At 20.4% G+C, this 16,324-nt stretch overlaps 2 protein-coding genes across 2 annotated transcripts; one reads left to right on the forward strand and one right to left on the reverse strand.

The window, feature by feature from the left end:
• The first annotated feature begins 412 nt into the window (after window positions 1-412).
• Window positions 413-2,288, forward strand: LOC128952858 (uncharacterized). The gene is made up of 3 exons (XM_054298316.1): window positions 413-793; window positions 965-1,128; window positions 1,212-2,288. Exons 1-3 carry the CDS (start codon window positions 413-415, stop codon window positions 2,071-2,073), a joined length of 1,407 nt encoding a protein of 468 aa, XP_054154291.1. The 3' UTR covers window positions 2,074-2,288.
• Window positions 2,289-3,367: 1,079 nt separating this feature from the next.
• On the reverse strand, window positions 3,368-15,662 carry LOC128952810 (MOB kinase activator 3B-like). Its single transcript, XM_054298259.1, has 4 exons — window positions 15,400-15,662; window positions 13,689-13,806; window positions 5,051-5,514; window positions 3,368-3,583 (listed from the first exon to the last, which is right to left on the reverse strand). The coding sequence occupies exons 1-4, from the start codon at window positions 15,469-15,471 to the stop codon at window positions 3,518-3,520; spliced, it is 720 nt and encodes a 239-aa protein (XP_054154234.1). The 5' UTR covers window positions 15,472-15,662; the 3' UTR covers window positions 3,368-3,517.
• Window positions 15,663-16,324: the final 662 nt, after the last annotated feature.

Consider the following 16,324-nt stretch of genomic DNA (forward strand, 5'->3'; position numbering starts at 1 on the left):
TTCAATGATAAACAGTATTGCATTTSAAAAACACTACACACAACACAACACAACACAATAAAACTTGTTTTAAACATTAGATATACTGTATATATAAACGCATTGAAAACTATATATATATATATATTTGGACGCCATTATAATATTGCAATAGATTTATATATATATATAAAGTATACTTAACTTATAATATCATATATTAATTAATTAATAATATTATTTAAAGTCATATATAAATTTAGAAAAAAAACTTATTAATTAATTAATAAAATAGTTTTTAATTTAAAGTTTATTTAAAAACTAAATAAAAATATCATTGAATTGATTGACTATTATTTGTGTGAATACTGAGTGTATAAAACCATTGGATCTCATATAACAACATAAYATYATAATACTTACGGTTATTATAATGTCTATCATTGATAACGACGTCGACATTTCCTGCGACTCCCGCAGACAATGTGGCCAAAGTGTCGACTCGTCCGCCGATGATATGACTGTTGCTAGTGGTAGTAGTGGCGGCGGCGGCGGCGGAGGACAACCAATGGCCAAACGATGTCGATTGAGTACCGAAGCGGATGACACGACAACACCGACGGGAGTCGTCGACAGCRACRAYAATAACTCCATGACTACWCCATCGATAGCCTATTGGCTGACCAAACCAGTGGCCAACAGTCAACCCGAACAGATCAATCAGTTGTGTCCCGAGGTTTTTCCAGATAATTTTGGCCAAATATTTGAAGGCAACCAAYTGGCGWCGGCTGGTACCGCTACGRTTGGTSTGCAAGTATTGGCGCAACAATATCGACTCGTATCTGGCCTCCCGACACGGTTTCCAGTATACGGGTCGYGTKACTAAGGGGGCGCCGCCGCCCGTCATGAACTACTACGAGTTCAATGCTATGTTAAGTTTTTATCCAAATYTGAGGCAATTGATTGTGAAAAACTTTACCGTCAGCGACCATTTGGTGGCCATTTTACGGCAAAAYGTTCMCCACATTTGGAACGTATCAGTYTGTACGGCTGCCCGAACCTGACCTGGAAAGGYATAACCATACTGGCCGTACGTTTTCCTCAATTAAAGTTTATTGATGTATCCAATTGTGAATTGGATGAAAACCGGTTTGTATTTTGATATTTACAGTTAGCTATTGATCTCATGTTTTAATTGAAAAACTTTTTGTTTGTTTTGCTTTTGCTTACAGATTAAGTATTTTGATTGAAAACTTGCAAAACTTGAAGATAATGAATGCGATTAATCCGGGCCGCGACGTCACTGGCCAATGTCTGGCCCGATTGGGTCCAAACATTCAGGATATATGGATCGGTTTGAATCATTTACGTGACGTTAATCTAGCTTTGCGGTCACTAGTGTCGGGCAATGGCAAGAATTTAGTACATTTCGGTCTAATTGTGTCCAATTTTGCTACGACTGACTTCTCCATCATAACCGATAATATGAAAAATTTGAAAAGTCTTAAACTGACGTTCGGGTCGTACAAGAGTTCGTCGCTGAAAGCGTTGGCAGCCCTGAAAAATCTGGAGTTTCTCGTATTGGCCGAAGACTCACGAAACGATAGCCAATCGGTACTGACTGATGACTCGCTGATTAGTGTACTCAAAGGCTGTACGCAACTGAGATCGCTGGCCATTGCMGGTACTAAACCGAATACCTGCCGGTTTACCCATCGATCCATAGCACAGATACCACAACTGTGCCGACATATGGAACAGATTCGCTTCTTGAATGCCCATAACTTGGCTGATGAAACCCTAGTAGCATTGGCATCGATACCGACACTACTAGTCCTGCATTTATCGTCGATGAACGGTATAACCGATCGTGGTGTATCGGAATTTGCCAAATTGGCTACGAAAGCCCGAAATTTTCGGGTCAGCGATTGTACAAATATTACCGAAGAAATTATCGACGCCTGGATAGAAGTGGCCACTAGACGATCGGACGAACGAATCAAATTGTTTGTCGAAGGTATCAATGTTACCCGCGATTTATCCGATTTACCCGATAATCTGAAATTGGATATCAAAAAGTTGCCGGATGTATGATTTTTGGATWTGGACTGTTTAGGTTACCGTTAATTATTTTTTTTTATAGAAAAAAAAACCAAACAAACGTCTAATATAGACATAAAACAAAAAAAATTGTCATTAAATTGTCGATATATATATATTTATGATATGGATATATATATTTAATTTTTGTCATTTAAAATATATATATATATTATTTATTTGTAATAATTTTTGAATTAATAATTATAATTATTATCTAATTTTTTCCTCTCTTTCTTTTAGTAGTTTTCTCATTCCATTTATACTAATTGATTATTTATATAAAAAAAATTGATTGATTGATTGATATAAAAATGTACATGGTTAAATATGTATAAAAATTTTTGCATTTTGTGTGTGTGTGTGCATATATTTTATCTGTTTCTAATAATAATAATTAAAATATTAATAATAATAATAATTTGAAAGCTTTTTAATTTTTTTTAAAAACAAAACTAAATGTACAAATGTTTGGAAAAAAAATTTATTTATTTGCAAATTAATTACATATTTTTTTTTTTTTGAGTGTATGGTGACTGACTGTAATAATTATATATATATATAACTATACAATATTTATAAGTTATTTGTCTTTTTATAACTTTTTTCTAGTGAGTATATAAATATATAGTTTTTTTTTGTGTTAAATTTAATATATGTAATAATTTTTAGTTTTTAAAAATGTAAAATTTTTAATATCATCTGCAAAAAAAATGGTTATCTATTATTATATGATACATTACATGCTTTCAAAAAATATTTATATATAATAATAATAATAATAATTTTAGTTTTTAAAAAGTTTTTAAAAAATATTTTTTTTTCTAATTGTCACTCATCATATTATCTAAAAAATAATTTATATGATATTTTTTAATCATCATTATTATTACAATTGTTAATAACATTTATATATATAAATAATAATAATAAGTTCATTATTATCATTATTATTAAATTAATTGATTTTATAAATATAATATTAATATTAATAATAAAAGGCAAAGCAAATTGCAAATATGTGTAGTTTTCAAGTGTTATATATATATATATTATATAATTGTTTTTAATTTTTACAAATATATACTTAGTCTGTGATTTATCTATAAATCATAAAATTATTGATTCATATATATATTATATAATTGTTTTTTAATTTTTACAAATATAAATTTAGTCTGTGATATATCTATATATATATATATATAAATCATAAAATTATTGATTCATATATCTATATATATATATAAATCATAAAATTATTGATTCATATATCTATATATATATATAGTATAATTATTATTATTATTATAAAAATATTCACTGTGTGTGTATGTGTCTGTCTATCATATTGTTTGTGTGTTTTTTTATTGACAATTATTTTTTTTTATAAAAAATTAATTGTTTGTTATTATTATTATTATTATTATTTGTGCTATCATTTGAACGGCAAATCATTTGTTGATGGCTTAGTTGTGTCGCATATCCTTCGCGTTAATTCAGCCTAAAAATTGTGGTAAAAAAATATATATTTATTTAAACGACAAACGGATAGACAAAAAAAAACAGTTAGAAAAAAATTAGTAGTTTTTAATTTTAATTATATTGTTAGTGAATATATATATATAAATAAATATTATTATAATAAAGTTTTAAATAATAGTGTAATATTCATATATATATATATATATAAATTATTAGTAATAATATTTATTATAGTAATCTAATCTCTCTTTTATTTTTGATTATTATTATTAGTTGAAATTACGGTAAATAAATAATGTGATAAATAAAATCTACAGGGTAAATATTTCCATTAATAATCATAATAATATAAATTTTAAATAATAAGATAATAAATAATATTATAATTTATAGTCAATAATAATGACTAATAAATGGAAATACATGGAAATTATAAGTTATTTTATCACTGTTTTTATATATCTCTAAAACTAATTTACATTTAAATAATTAATTAATAGTGCAAAACATRCAATAAAATAAAAGTGATAATACAAAAAAAAAATTAAAATAATAATATAAAAAAATAACACGAGTTTGTTATTCAAGGATTTTGTTTATATAAAATTATAATTAAAAACAATAAATAAAAATTTTTTATGTCTTATAATGCAGTTATCATTAATTAATATTTTCACTAAACAAAAAAAAAAGTTAAACAAATTTATTTACACAATAGACAGTCATTCATCACACATATACTGTATTATTATTATTATTTATGTATTATTACTATAAAAAGTATTGTTAATTATCAATTGAAAATTATAAAAAATATTATCGTAGGATAGGATGTATATATTATCAATAACAACAAAAATTACCGATAATTTATGAAACAAAAAATAATAAGTGTCTAATTCACACATTACTTAATTAATTAGCTAATCATTTTTTAAACTAACAGATTATATATATATATATATATATATATAATTATTAATACAATTAAATTACACATTTTTTTAGTCCTAAAAATATCATATGACTTGAATGGACAGTTATGTTATCACTGATACGTTATAACACATCCACACACACACACACACACACACACACACACACACACACACACACATAATGACATATATATTATTCAGAGAGAGAGAGAGAGAGAGAGATAGAGAGATAGAGAGATAGAGAGATAGAGAGATAGATAGATAGATAGATAGATAGATAGATAGATAGATAGATAGATAGATAGATAGATAGATAGAGAGTGATAGATAGATAGATAGATAGATAGATAGATAGAGAGAGAGAGAGAGAGAGAGAGAGAGAGAGAGAGAGTGATAGATAGATAGAGAGAGAGAGACAGACAGAGAGACAGTGATAGATAGATAGAGAGAGGCAGCGAATGATAGATAGATGGAGAGATAGATTGAGAGAGAGAGAGAGAGAGAGAGAGAGAGAGAGAGAGAGAGATACGGATACCGATAATACTTACGAGTGGTTCAAACTCTTTATGGCTGACCAGCGAAAACTGATTGACAAAATAGTAGAAATGTTTGTAACAGGTATTGCAATGGGCTTCGGCACCGATCTGCAGTAGGCGATCAAAGTGATGTATGTAGACGTGTACGAACACACGGAACAGTCGGGCCAAGATTTTCTTGCAAGTCGGCAGAAATTGCTTAGGAAATGGCACATCATTACGGGTCGGGAATATGGATTCATCGTTGATCTGGATTTCTATCCATTCCATCAGTAAGGTTATGTATCGGGTGGCCGGCAGCGGTACGGGTTTCTTGTATTTCAGACCATCAGCCCATAGATATTCGTATTTATGTCCGCCGGACATCCGCGGACACGACTCTTCGGTACAATGATCGCAAACAGTACCGTAGATTAGGTTAATCCTATTGAAAAAGTCTATCACATGTACGGCTATCCAATCGCATAGATCTTCACCTAATTATTATTAATAATAATAATTAAATAATTACTTATATTTTTTTATTAGTTAACTAAATACTATATATATATATATATATATATAGATTATAAACATAAAAATAATAATATATTATCTATTAATTATAATTATTTTAACTAAAATTACTTAAGTGTTTTTAATCACATACGATAACCAATATATATATATATATATAGTAATTATTATTAAATAAATTTATTATTATTATTATTATTCAACACATTTGAATGTGTGTTAATAAAACTGTATTAAAAAATTGATTTATATATAAATAAATATATATTTTTTCAAATATAAATATATTATTATAAATTTAGTAAATTATAATTTTGTTGTTAATCTAATTGAATTTTTATTATTATTATTATTATTAATTTATTAATTAATTATATTTTATTAGTTAACTAAATATATAAATAGTAATTATTATTATTATTCAACACATTTGAATGTGTGATAATAATACTGTATTAGAAAAAATTGATTTATATATCAATATATATATATATATATTCAAATATAAATATATGTTATAAATTTAATAAATTTAGTAAATTATAATTATTATGGTTGATCTAATTGAAATTTTTTATTATTATTATTATTATTATATAACATAAGTCTAATTAGTATATATATATATATTTATAGTTACTATTTTTAAAACATTTTATCACATTTTATTTATATATATATATATAATAAAAACATTTGACAACAAAAATTATAGAGTAGGTTTATTTTAAATTAGTGAAAATTACTTAATACTTAAAAAATAAATTTCAATTTTAAAGTAATAAATTATTTTATTAAATAAAATAAAAATAAATAAGAGTTAATTAAATTTTTTTTCTATTAGGAAAAATACATATTTTGAGGCTATATGTTATCTGTAAGAAAATTATTATAATTTAGTGTTTTTTTTATAAAAAAAATTTTAATCTAAACTTTTTATCTATGGATGATTTATATTAAAAAATAAAATTAAAAAAACAGTTAAATTACTATAAATAAATAAAAATTTATATTAATATTAAATTTATCTAGCTATTTTTTACTATTAAATTGAGAGTTCATTAGACCCTATTTACTAGAAATTTAATTTCAAATTTTTTTCACCTGTAAATTGTGACATTATGTGATTTTCATATTAATTTTATTTATTTTTATATTATTATTATTATTATTTTGTTGTAAATTTCCATTTAAAATGTTTTGTACTATATTTGTAACATAAAGTTTAGTTTAAATAATTTTTTTTGTATATAAAAAAAATATATATAAATTAAATACTAAATCCTAATCATTGCCTATAATATGATACAAATAAACATAATCATAAAATTTTCTATATATATATGATATAATTTCACGAAATTTACTAATCATAAAATTATTTTTAAAAAAAATAAAATTACAAATACACTGTATATATATATTTATAGATTAAAATTTTATAATAATAAAAAAAACATTATTATCATCATTACAAAACAAACAAGTTTATAATTTATACAACACAAAAAAATGATAATATAAATACTAAAAAAAATATAATTTTTTGAAATAAATGATTAAATACAGTGACAAAAATCGATTACTATTTATATGATATATATATATATAAATAAATATATACATTATTTTCTATGTATTTTTGTAATTATAAAATTATAATAAAAACAAAACAAACAAATAAAATTTATAAAATCCATTTGACTTTTAAAAACTTTTTAGGATTAAGGTTATGGGCAATAATAATAATATATTTAAAGTATAATATAATAATACATTTATCTATCTATCTATATATACATACAGAGATTATAAACATAAAAATGATAATATATTAATATATATTTAATTATTTTATCTAAATTACTCAAAGTGTTTTCAATCACATACGACAACCAATATATTAATAGTAATTTAAAAACTTTTTAAAATAAAATCATTTTTTAATAATAGTTGTTAATAAAAGTTTTATGTGGTGTTCACCCTTTGGTGATTTACATATTTATTGTTTGTTTGTTAATAAATTATTATTATTATTACTATTACTATTACTATTTGATATTTTTAGTATTCAAATATAGATTTAAAAAAAAATTATTATAATTTATAATAATAAACTAAAAAAAATTGTGGTCAACAACAACAACAACAAAATGTTGTTAACGATAATACCCACTAAAATAAAGTTATATAATAAACTGTAATTTTAAGAGACAACTTAAACATTATATTTAATATCATATATATATATATATATATATTAATATCATTCAAATCTAGTCATTTGAAATCACACACTGAAAATTGCCTCAAAAAACAGTGTGTTTTTTGGGGTTTAAAAAACTATTTTCATCTCCAATAAAAAAAAATAAACTAATCATCAAAACTGGTGTTTTGAGACCACAATAATAATAATCATAATAATAATAATAATACAGTAATAAAATTATAGTGTATTTATATTTAATGATAATTATATATTAAGTCGACAAATCTGCTGATGATTATTACTACTACTACTACTACTAAAATTGAAAATACAGATTGAAATATAATTGTAATTAATTGCTTTAATAATAGGTATCAAATAAAATAAAATTTCAAATATAACAGCAAAATAATAAATAATTAAATTTCTAATCCTTTTTTTTCTTACTAATACTACAGTAGTATATATAATATGAATAAAAATTTGTAATTAAAATAAATTTTAATAATTTATTTTTTTTGAGCTAAAAAAAGAGTCAAATATTTTCAATTTTGTTATTATAATAATAGTAGTAATAATAATAATAATGGATATTAATATTAAAATTTTAATATATTATTTTGCATATAATAAATTAAGTACAGTATATAAAAACTAGTTAAAACTAAAAAAATTATTATATATTAGTTAGTAATTAATATTACGGATGTTAATAGCTATTTAAATATATATATAAATACATAAATACATAATAAATAAAATATTAATCAATAGTTGTTTTGTTTTTGAAATAAAACTATTAATTTGACGATTATTTTTTGTTTTGTTTAAAAATACATTTTTTTGCTATGAAATTGATTGATTTGATGCTTTAGATAATTTTATTCATTTATATATATATTTTAATATATTTTTGTTTCTCATTTTTTTGACACCAATTTTTTTTGGGGATACTAATTGAAAATTGCCTCAAAATAATACATATATTTTTTTGTTATTATTATTATTATTATAATTAAATTGTTTTTTCGCGCATATATTTAAAACAGTATGAAATGATCGTGAAATTGTATTTTTAAAACAATTTTTTTTGTGTTTAAAAAATAAACATTTTTCATAACTTTTCAAAAGCAATCAGTTATATTAATCTTCATTATCACTATAATTAAAAAATTTTGTATTTTTTTTATTTTATCTGATTTTCTTCAATTAATTAGTTTTTTGTTTTATGGTATTTAAAAATTAATACTAAACAACAACAACAACAACAACACACCATAATTTAATTAGTCAAAAATGGGATAAACATTTTATACACACTATAGTAATATTATTATTATTATTTATTATTAAAAGGTATACTTTATATTTAGGTGTAATTAATAGCCTATAGAAAATAGATGACTATAATTAATAGGATACATAAATATTGTATTTTTTTAAAAATAAAAAATTTAAGTTTTTTTCAGTGTCAAACATTAATAATATATATATATATATATAAATAACAATTATATGACCCAATGATATAAAATAGCAATTGATAAATGATGTATTTTTTTTTGTTTAAAATTTTTTTACATCTAAATGTTATGTATATATATTATATACAGGTATATCCATAAACATTTAAATAAGTTATAAATATTTATTAATAGATTTATATATATATAACTTAAATATATTTATTATAGTTTGGATTTAGTTTTTTTTAAAAAAACTAAACACAAAACTAAAGTATTATAATTCAAAAAACATATGACTTGAAAAAACAAATAATGAAAATTGTGATAATAATAATAATAATAATAATAAATATTATATTAGAGACAATTAAACAATCCTTTAAAAGCAGCAAAAAAATAAATTATAAATTATTGAATATTTATTTATTTATACAGAAAAATACAGTAAAATCATTGACAAAACAAACAATTGTTTTTTTTTAATTTTGATTTTTTAAATTCATAACAACAATACACTATATTTGCCAGATATGGGAAACACTTGACCTTAAAGTTCAGGGATTTTTAATTTAAAAAATAAAATTATTTTACTGTTAAACACACGACAATCACATCAAATAGCTATTTGTAAATATATTATCGTTTAATGTAATCATAAATTTTTAAAAAATAATTATAAATACTTAATAACTTTATTATGTGAATAATAATAATAATACAGTAATAATGTTAATAATATTATTTTTCTCATATAAGCAAACAAATATCATTGTATTTTGAATACAATATATAACTTTTACATATACTATATGTTGTTATGTTTACTATGCAAACAAATTACAATTAAATGATTTTTTAGAAATAATAATAATAATAATAACTTATTATTATTATTATTATTAAAACATTTTTATAAGTGATATAGGTGCCAAAAATTTCATATTATATATTATAAGTTATAATAATCATTAAGTATTATTAATATTTATTATTTTTAAAAAATCATTATCATTGATTAATTTTTTCAAACTAAAATAATAATAAGCAATCAACTAAAACCACATTTAGTGAAATACAGGGTATAATAATAATTATTATTATTATTATAGTATATCTATTTTCTATGAATAATATATGTGAAACTTTTAGGGGGGGGGGTCTTAGACCTACACCAGACAACTATTATTATTATTATTATTATTATTACTATAGTATTATTGTTATGTCGAAAAAATATTTATTTTTTTTAATGAAAAATCATTATTTTTTGTTAATATTTATTTTTATTTATTTATTTTTTTGGATAATATTTGCCACTAATGGATGGCTGGCTAACACCAACACACAAAAACATCATATGAATCACTATATTATATATCATTATATCATTACACATACCACACAAATCTATTATAATTTTATTTTTTAATATCTTTTAACAATAAAAAATTATTTTTTTAAAAAAAATTCCGGTGCAATGAGCACCTGGTGCTCGACCCCACTCTACCTTAATCTACAATATATATATATATATATATATATATATATATATATATATATATATATATATATATATAAGTAAAGTATTAAAAAACTGGTAAATGACAACTAATTCGTGACTATAAGCTATAAAAATATATTTATTTTTTTTATCTAATATATAATAATAATAATTGTTATTAAATTATTTCATTTTCACTTATATATATATACTGTATATATATATATATATATATATATATATATATATATATATATATAATACAATATACAGTATATATAATACAATATAATTAAACTCAAATAACTACTATATATTTTGTTTTCTCAAACACTCAAATAATTTATTATAAATTATTATTTTTTTTCAAAATTAAATGCTATAATTTTTGTAGTTAAAAATCAATGTCATTGAGTGTTATTTGAATTAATTTTCAATTTGGGAATTAAAAATAATAATAATTTCTGTTAACAACCATTTGTAATAACATGTGATTCAAAATTATGGGGAAAATTGCAATTATAATTTTTTTTCGTTGTATAACAAAAATAAAATTATAATAATAAAAATTATATGTATTATACAGTATATATTATATACACTACTAGGGATATAAATTTATGATAAATGTATATAATTTAAACAATAATATATTTGTAACTTAAACTAGCTAATCAAAAATTAAAAAAATAAAATAAAATTTATATTATATTTTATCATAATAAATTCAATCGATCAATTTGAAACTATTAATTACAAATAAAAATTTTTGTATATATATATATTACAATACTGCCATTAATTACAATAATTACATCAAATAAAATATTACTAAATAAAATTATTTGCATATTTTTGCTTAATATTTACTTTAATTACAATTATTAATATTAATATTAATTATTAATATATTATAATTAATAGCACAAACAATTATTGACAGTTTTTTTTAAATGTTTTGTTTCAATTACTAGTCAAATATTTATATAAATAATTATATATATAATTGAGTTAATCTTATTTTTTTAGTTTTAATCTATACAAATACATTGTATATAATTTTTATTAAATTTTTTTTTATATATTTATTAGTAAATATATATACTAGAAATAATAACTCAATAATTAACTTATAATAAAATACTTTATTACTACCTAAACAATCAATTTTTATTTTTATTAAATTAAATTAGTACAGTAAATCAAAAATTATTTAATGAAAATATTATTATATTATTATTAAAGTTTTGTTTATAGGTTAGATAAAAACTAAAATATCCTAGTGAAATTTTATAATGTTAATTAATTACTATATATTTTTTATTAGTATTATTATTATTATTATTAATATAGAGTAGATACTGGCAGGAAAAGCTTACTAGCTTAATTTTTAAATAAATTGATGATGTAGTTTATTAAACATAATAAAAACTTATAAAAAATATCATCATTTACATATAAACTATTACTAATTTGCAAATAATAACGTAAAATTTTAATTTAAAAATTAAGCTAGTAAGCTTTTCCTGCCAGTATCTAATATAGAGAGTAATTATTGATAATATAATTATTATTAATAATATAAAACAAAACAGTTGAGTGTTGCGTATTAACAAACAACAAATATTAAATAAAAATTAAATAAAAAATTAAAACCCTATTATATAAGTGGCTGACATGTATTTAAAGGCCCCAATTTTTTTCACAAAAAAAAATTATAATAATATAATTAATTATTATAATTCATAATCAATGGGACAATCAACTGATAATATTGTATAATAATTATATCTATAGAAAATGATATATTTTTTATATATATATATAAAAACTATCGGATATGGCTTGAGGTCAACAATAGCCCCAATTAATATCCTATTATTTATTTTGTTATAAACATATTAATATATTAATTGTTTGAATATATTAAATAACTATTTTTTATATGTGAATTATTTTATACATTTATTTTTCATATAAATATAAACAAACATATATATCATTAATAATTGTGTATTAAAAAATAATAATAAATAAATAAATGAACCTAATTTTTTATATTAATAATAATTAATTAATTAAATGTTGATAATAAAAAATTAGTATTTAGTTTATGTAGATCTGATATAATTCACATGTTTATTGAAAATAAAGTATTTTATTCATTAATAATATATATATATATATATTACATAATAAATAACAAATAATATATCATCAATCGATAGGCATATATAGCCCTAAAAATAGTAAAAATACAAAACTAAATAAATTATTTGATAAATTTATATATATATGCCATTTATGATGAAATTAATCTAATGTAAACAACATTATTAATAATAATAATAATAAAATAAACTAAAAATACATAACAAAAAAATGCTTATTTGGCAAATTCAATGATAATAATAATAATAATACTAACAAACATTAAATAAATCCATATTTGAATTTTTCAAATTTAATATCATAGCAGTTATAAAAAAATTAAATGTTGATAAATATGCTGATTTATTCATATAAACACAACAAATAATTTTAAAAAAAATAAAATATATATACAGTATATATATATATAAATAAATTTTCATTTAAATGATTAATTAGATCATTAGAAAAAACACTTGAATTTTTTGAGATAAAAATTTTTTCTTAAGGAAATATATATACCCGGTATATATATATATACAACAACAACACCATATCATTAGGCAATAAATTAAACTAATAGTACATATATATATATATAAATAATAATAATAATAATAATAATAATCTTATGTATAATTAAAATAGTAGTTAATTAAAAAATCATAAATAATATAATAATCTCTATATATTGGTGTTAATTAAAATAATAATATCTGTTTTTTTTATATGTGTAGGTGTCTTATTATTATTATCTTTTAATTATTATTATAATTATTATTATTTTTAATTATTATTATTACAAACCTGGGGGCAATTTGACGACATCTTTGAGGTTGATTCCCGAATTTAGACTAGCAATAGCTTGTTTGTGTAGGCTGTACCTCAATGTGCCCGGCTCAAACTTTTTTTTAGGCCTAAATGTCTAGGATTTTTTAAAACAATTTTTTGTATATATATAAAAAAAATTATCAAATTATAAATTTTTCTAAAAAATCATATTTAACACATAAAATAGGACCAAACATAAGTAAACCATATCCCGGATTAATTAATTAATAAAATAAATAAACCACCATATCCCGTATATTAAAAAACTATACCCGGTTATTGTGTACCGGTTATTATCTTTAAATAATTTTTTTATTGATAATTGTTTAATTTGTTTTAATAGATAATTATCTAGCAATAGTTAAATTTTTTTATTTAATATAACATGCTAAATTTTATTTTTATTTTATTATTAAAATAATTAACTATATAAAATAGTTAATTATAAAAAATATTTACTAATTATATAAAGTTTAGCGAACTCATCTAGTTTAAATTGTTATTGTACAACAATGATTAAGGTAATAAATTTTTTTGATGACTATAATGTTAAAACTAAAACATTTTATTGTTATTATTACTATTATTATTATTATTATTATATTATTACTTTTTTAGTAAAAATTATTCATTATTATTATTATGAAAATAAAACAAATTTTTTGGGGAAAAAAATTAATGTGAAAAAATTTGTTTTATAACTAACTATTTGTTGCATTATTATTATTATTATAAAATATATAATAATAATTATAATTATTATTATATGATACTCAACAACTAGAAAAAATGTTTTATAAAAATACAAATAAAAAATACTGTATATTACTAAACATTATAACTTATAATTTATAATGTTTTCACAATTTAGCTATTAACAAAAAAATATTATTTAACAAAAAAAATATGTATATAAAATAAATTAAATGGGGAATAACCAGTAATTATACAACATTTTACACATAATAAAAAATATCTAACAACAAAAAAATGTGATAATAATTATTAAATGGGGGTCAAACAAAAATTTAAGGGAGGGGTTGATTTTACATATATATACATGCACTGAAAAAAACCATATTAATTGTATATAAAATCCATATAAACTTAATATAAAATTTTATAATAAAAAAAATATCGGTTATACAAAAAAAAGTTATAGAAATTGAATAAATAACTAATTAGTTAATTAAATGTTAAATACATATGAGATTATTATCATTGTGTTTGAGTAAGTGAGTGAGTGTCAGAGAGAGAGAGAGAGASAGAGAGAGAGAGAGAGAGAGAGAGAGAGAGAGAGAGAGAGAGAGAGAGAGAGAGAGAGAGAGAGAGAGAGAGAGAGAGAGAGAGAGAGAGAGAGAGAGAGAGAGAGAGAGCGAGAGAGAGAGAGACAGAGAGAGAGAGAGAGAGAGAGAGAGAGAGACTGATAATTATTATTATAATTAAAATACAATAAAAATAATTTGTTTAATAATTTTGTTAATTAATTCCTCCAACAAAACAAACACTAACACAACATATATACTGTATATACAGTATATATATATAYAACACATATCATAAATGGGTAAAACAATTATCAAATAACAATAATTTATTTAGAGATAATAACCACTACTATATAACTATACTAAATATAATTAAATACAAAAAATACAAAAAATAAAATTCACTGATTGTGTCCTACATTATGATATTTGCGTACTTTTTTGCTTTTGCCTCCTTTATGGAAAAACTCCAAGAAAGACATCGATGCCATCACTACTAACTGATCCAATGGGTGATCACACTATACCATCGATGATGATGAAGACAATTAATAATATAATAGATTCAGATATTATCAGTCAAACAGTTAATTATATGTATTATTATTGAGGCGCCAATCGCTAGTATATATTAATAGTAGTTATTATTAATTAGACAATTGAATTAATTTGAATAATAATTATTATCATAAATATTATTAACACTTAATGGTATTGTCTATTGATTACTGAGATAACAACCACACAAAACAATGACAACAATACTAATAATAATAATAACAATATTATTATAAATGGCTTTAAAAAAAATTTTTGATGATAAACCTAATCACCAAAAAATATATTGTCAATCAATTGATTGATTGAATAAAATTATTATTTAGTAGTAGTAATAGTAGTAAAACAATGGACAATAAGTATATGGGTTTATATCATATCATTTAAGTTATATAACAACAATAATAATCACTTCTATTAATAATAAAATTAAAATTATTTATTATTAAAATTATTATTTTAAATATCACTTTAGGTTTTTGTTAGTTAGTATTAATAGTAGTAGTGATGACTCATTGCATAACATTAAGTATTTATATATATTGTTTGAATAGTTAGTTATTTTTTGAAGAGCTATTTAAACAAACATTTTTTTTATTATTATTAGTATATTATCACAAAAAATATATAAAAAAAACTTTTATTATTATTATTTATTACACTATAATAATAATGATAATAAATATACCTATGATTTTGCACTTATATTATCAAAAACAATAAATACTTAATTGATTAAACAAATCACTTAATAATAATAATAATACAAAAATATTTATTGAAAAC

The sequence above is a fragment of the Oppia nitens genome, unplaced genomic scaffold, assembly GCF_028296485.1.
Source record: "Oppia nitens isolate AA-2021 unplaced genomic scaffold, nextdenovo-longstitch-racon4-pilon3 scaffold11_pilon_pilon_pilon, whole genome shotgun sequence".
Classification (NCBI taxonomy): Eukaryota; Metazoa; Arthropoda; class Arachnida; order Sarcoptiformes; family Oppiidae; genus Oppia; species Oppia nitens.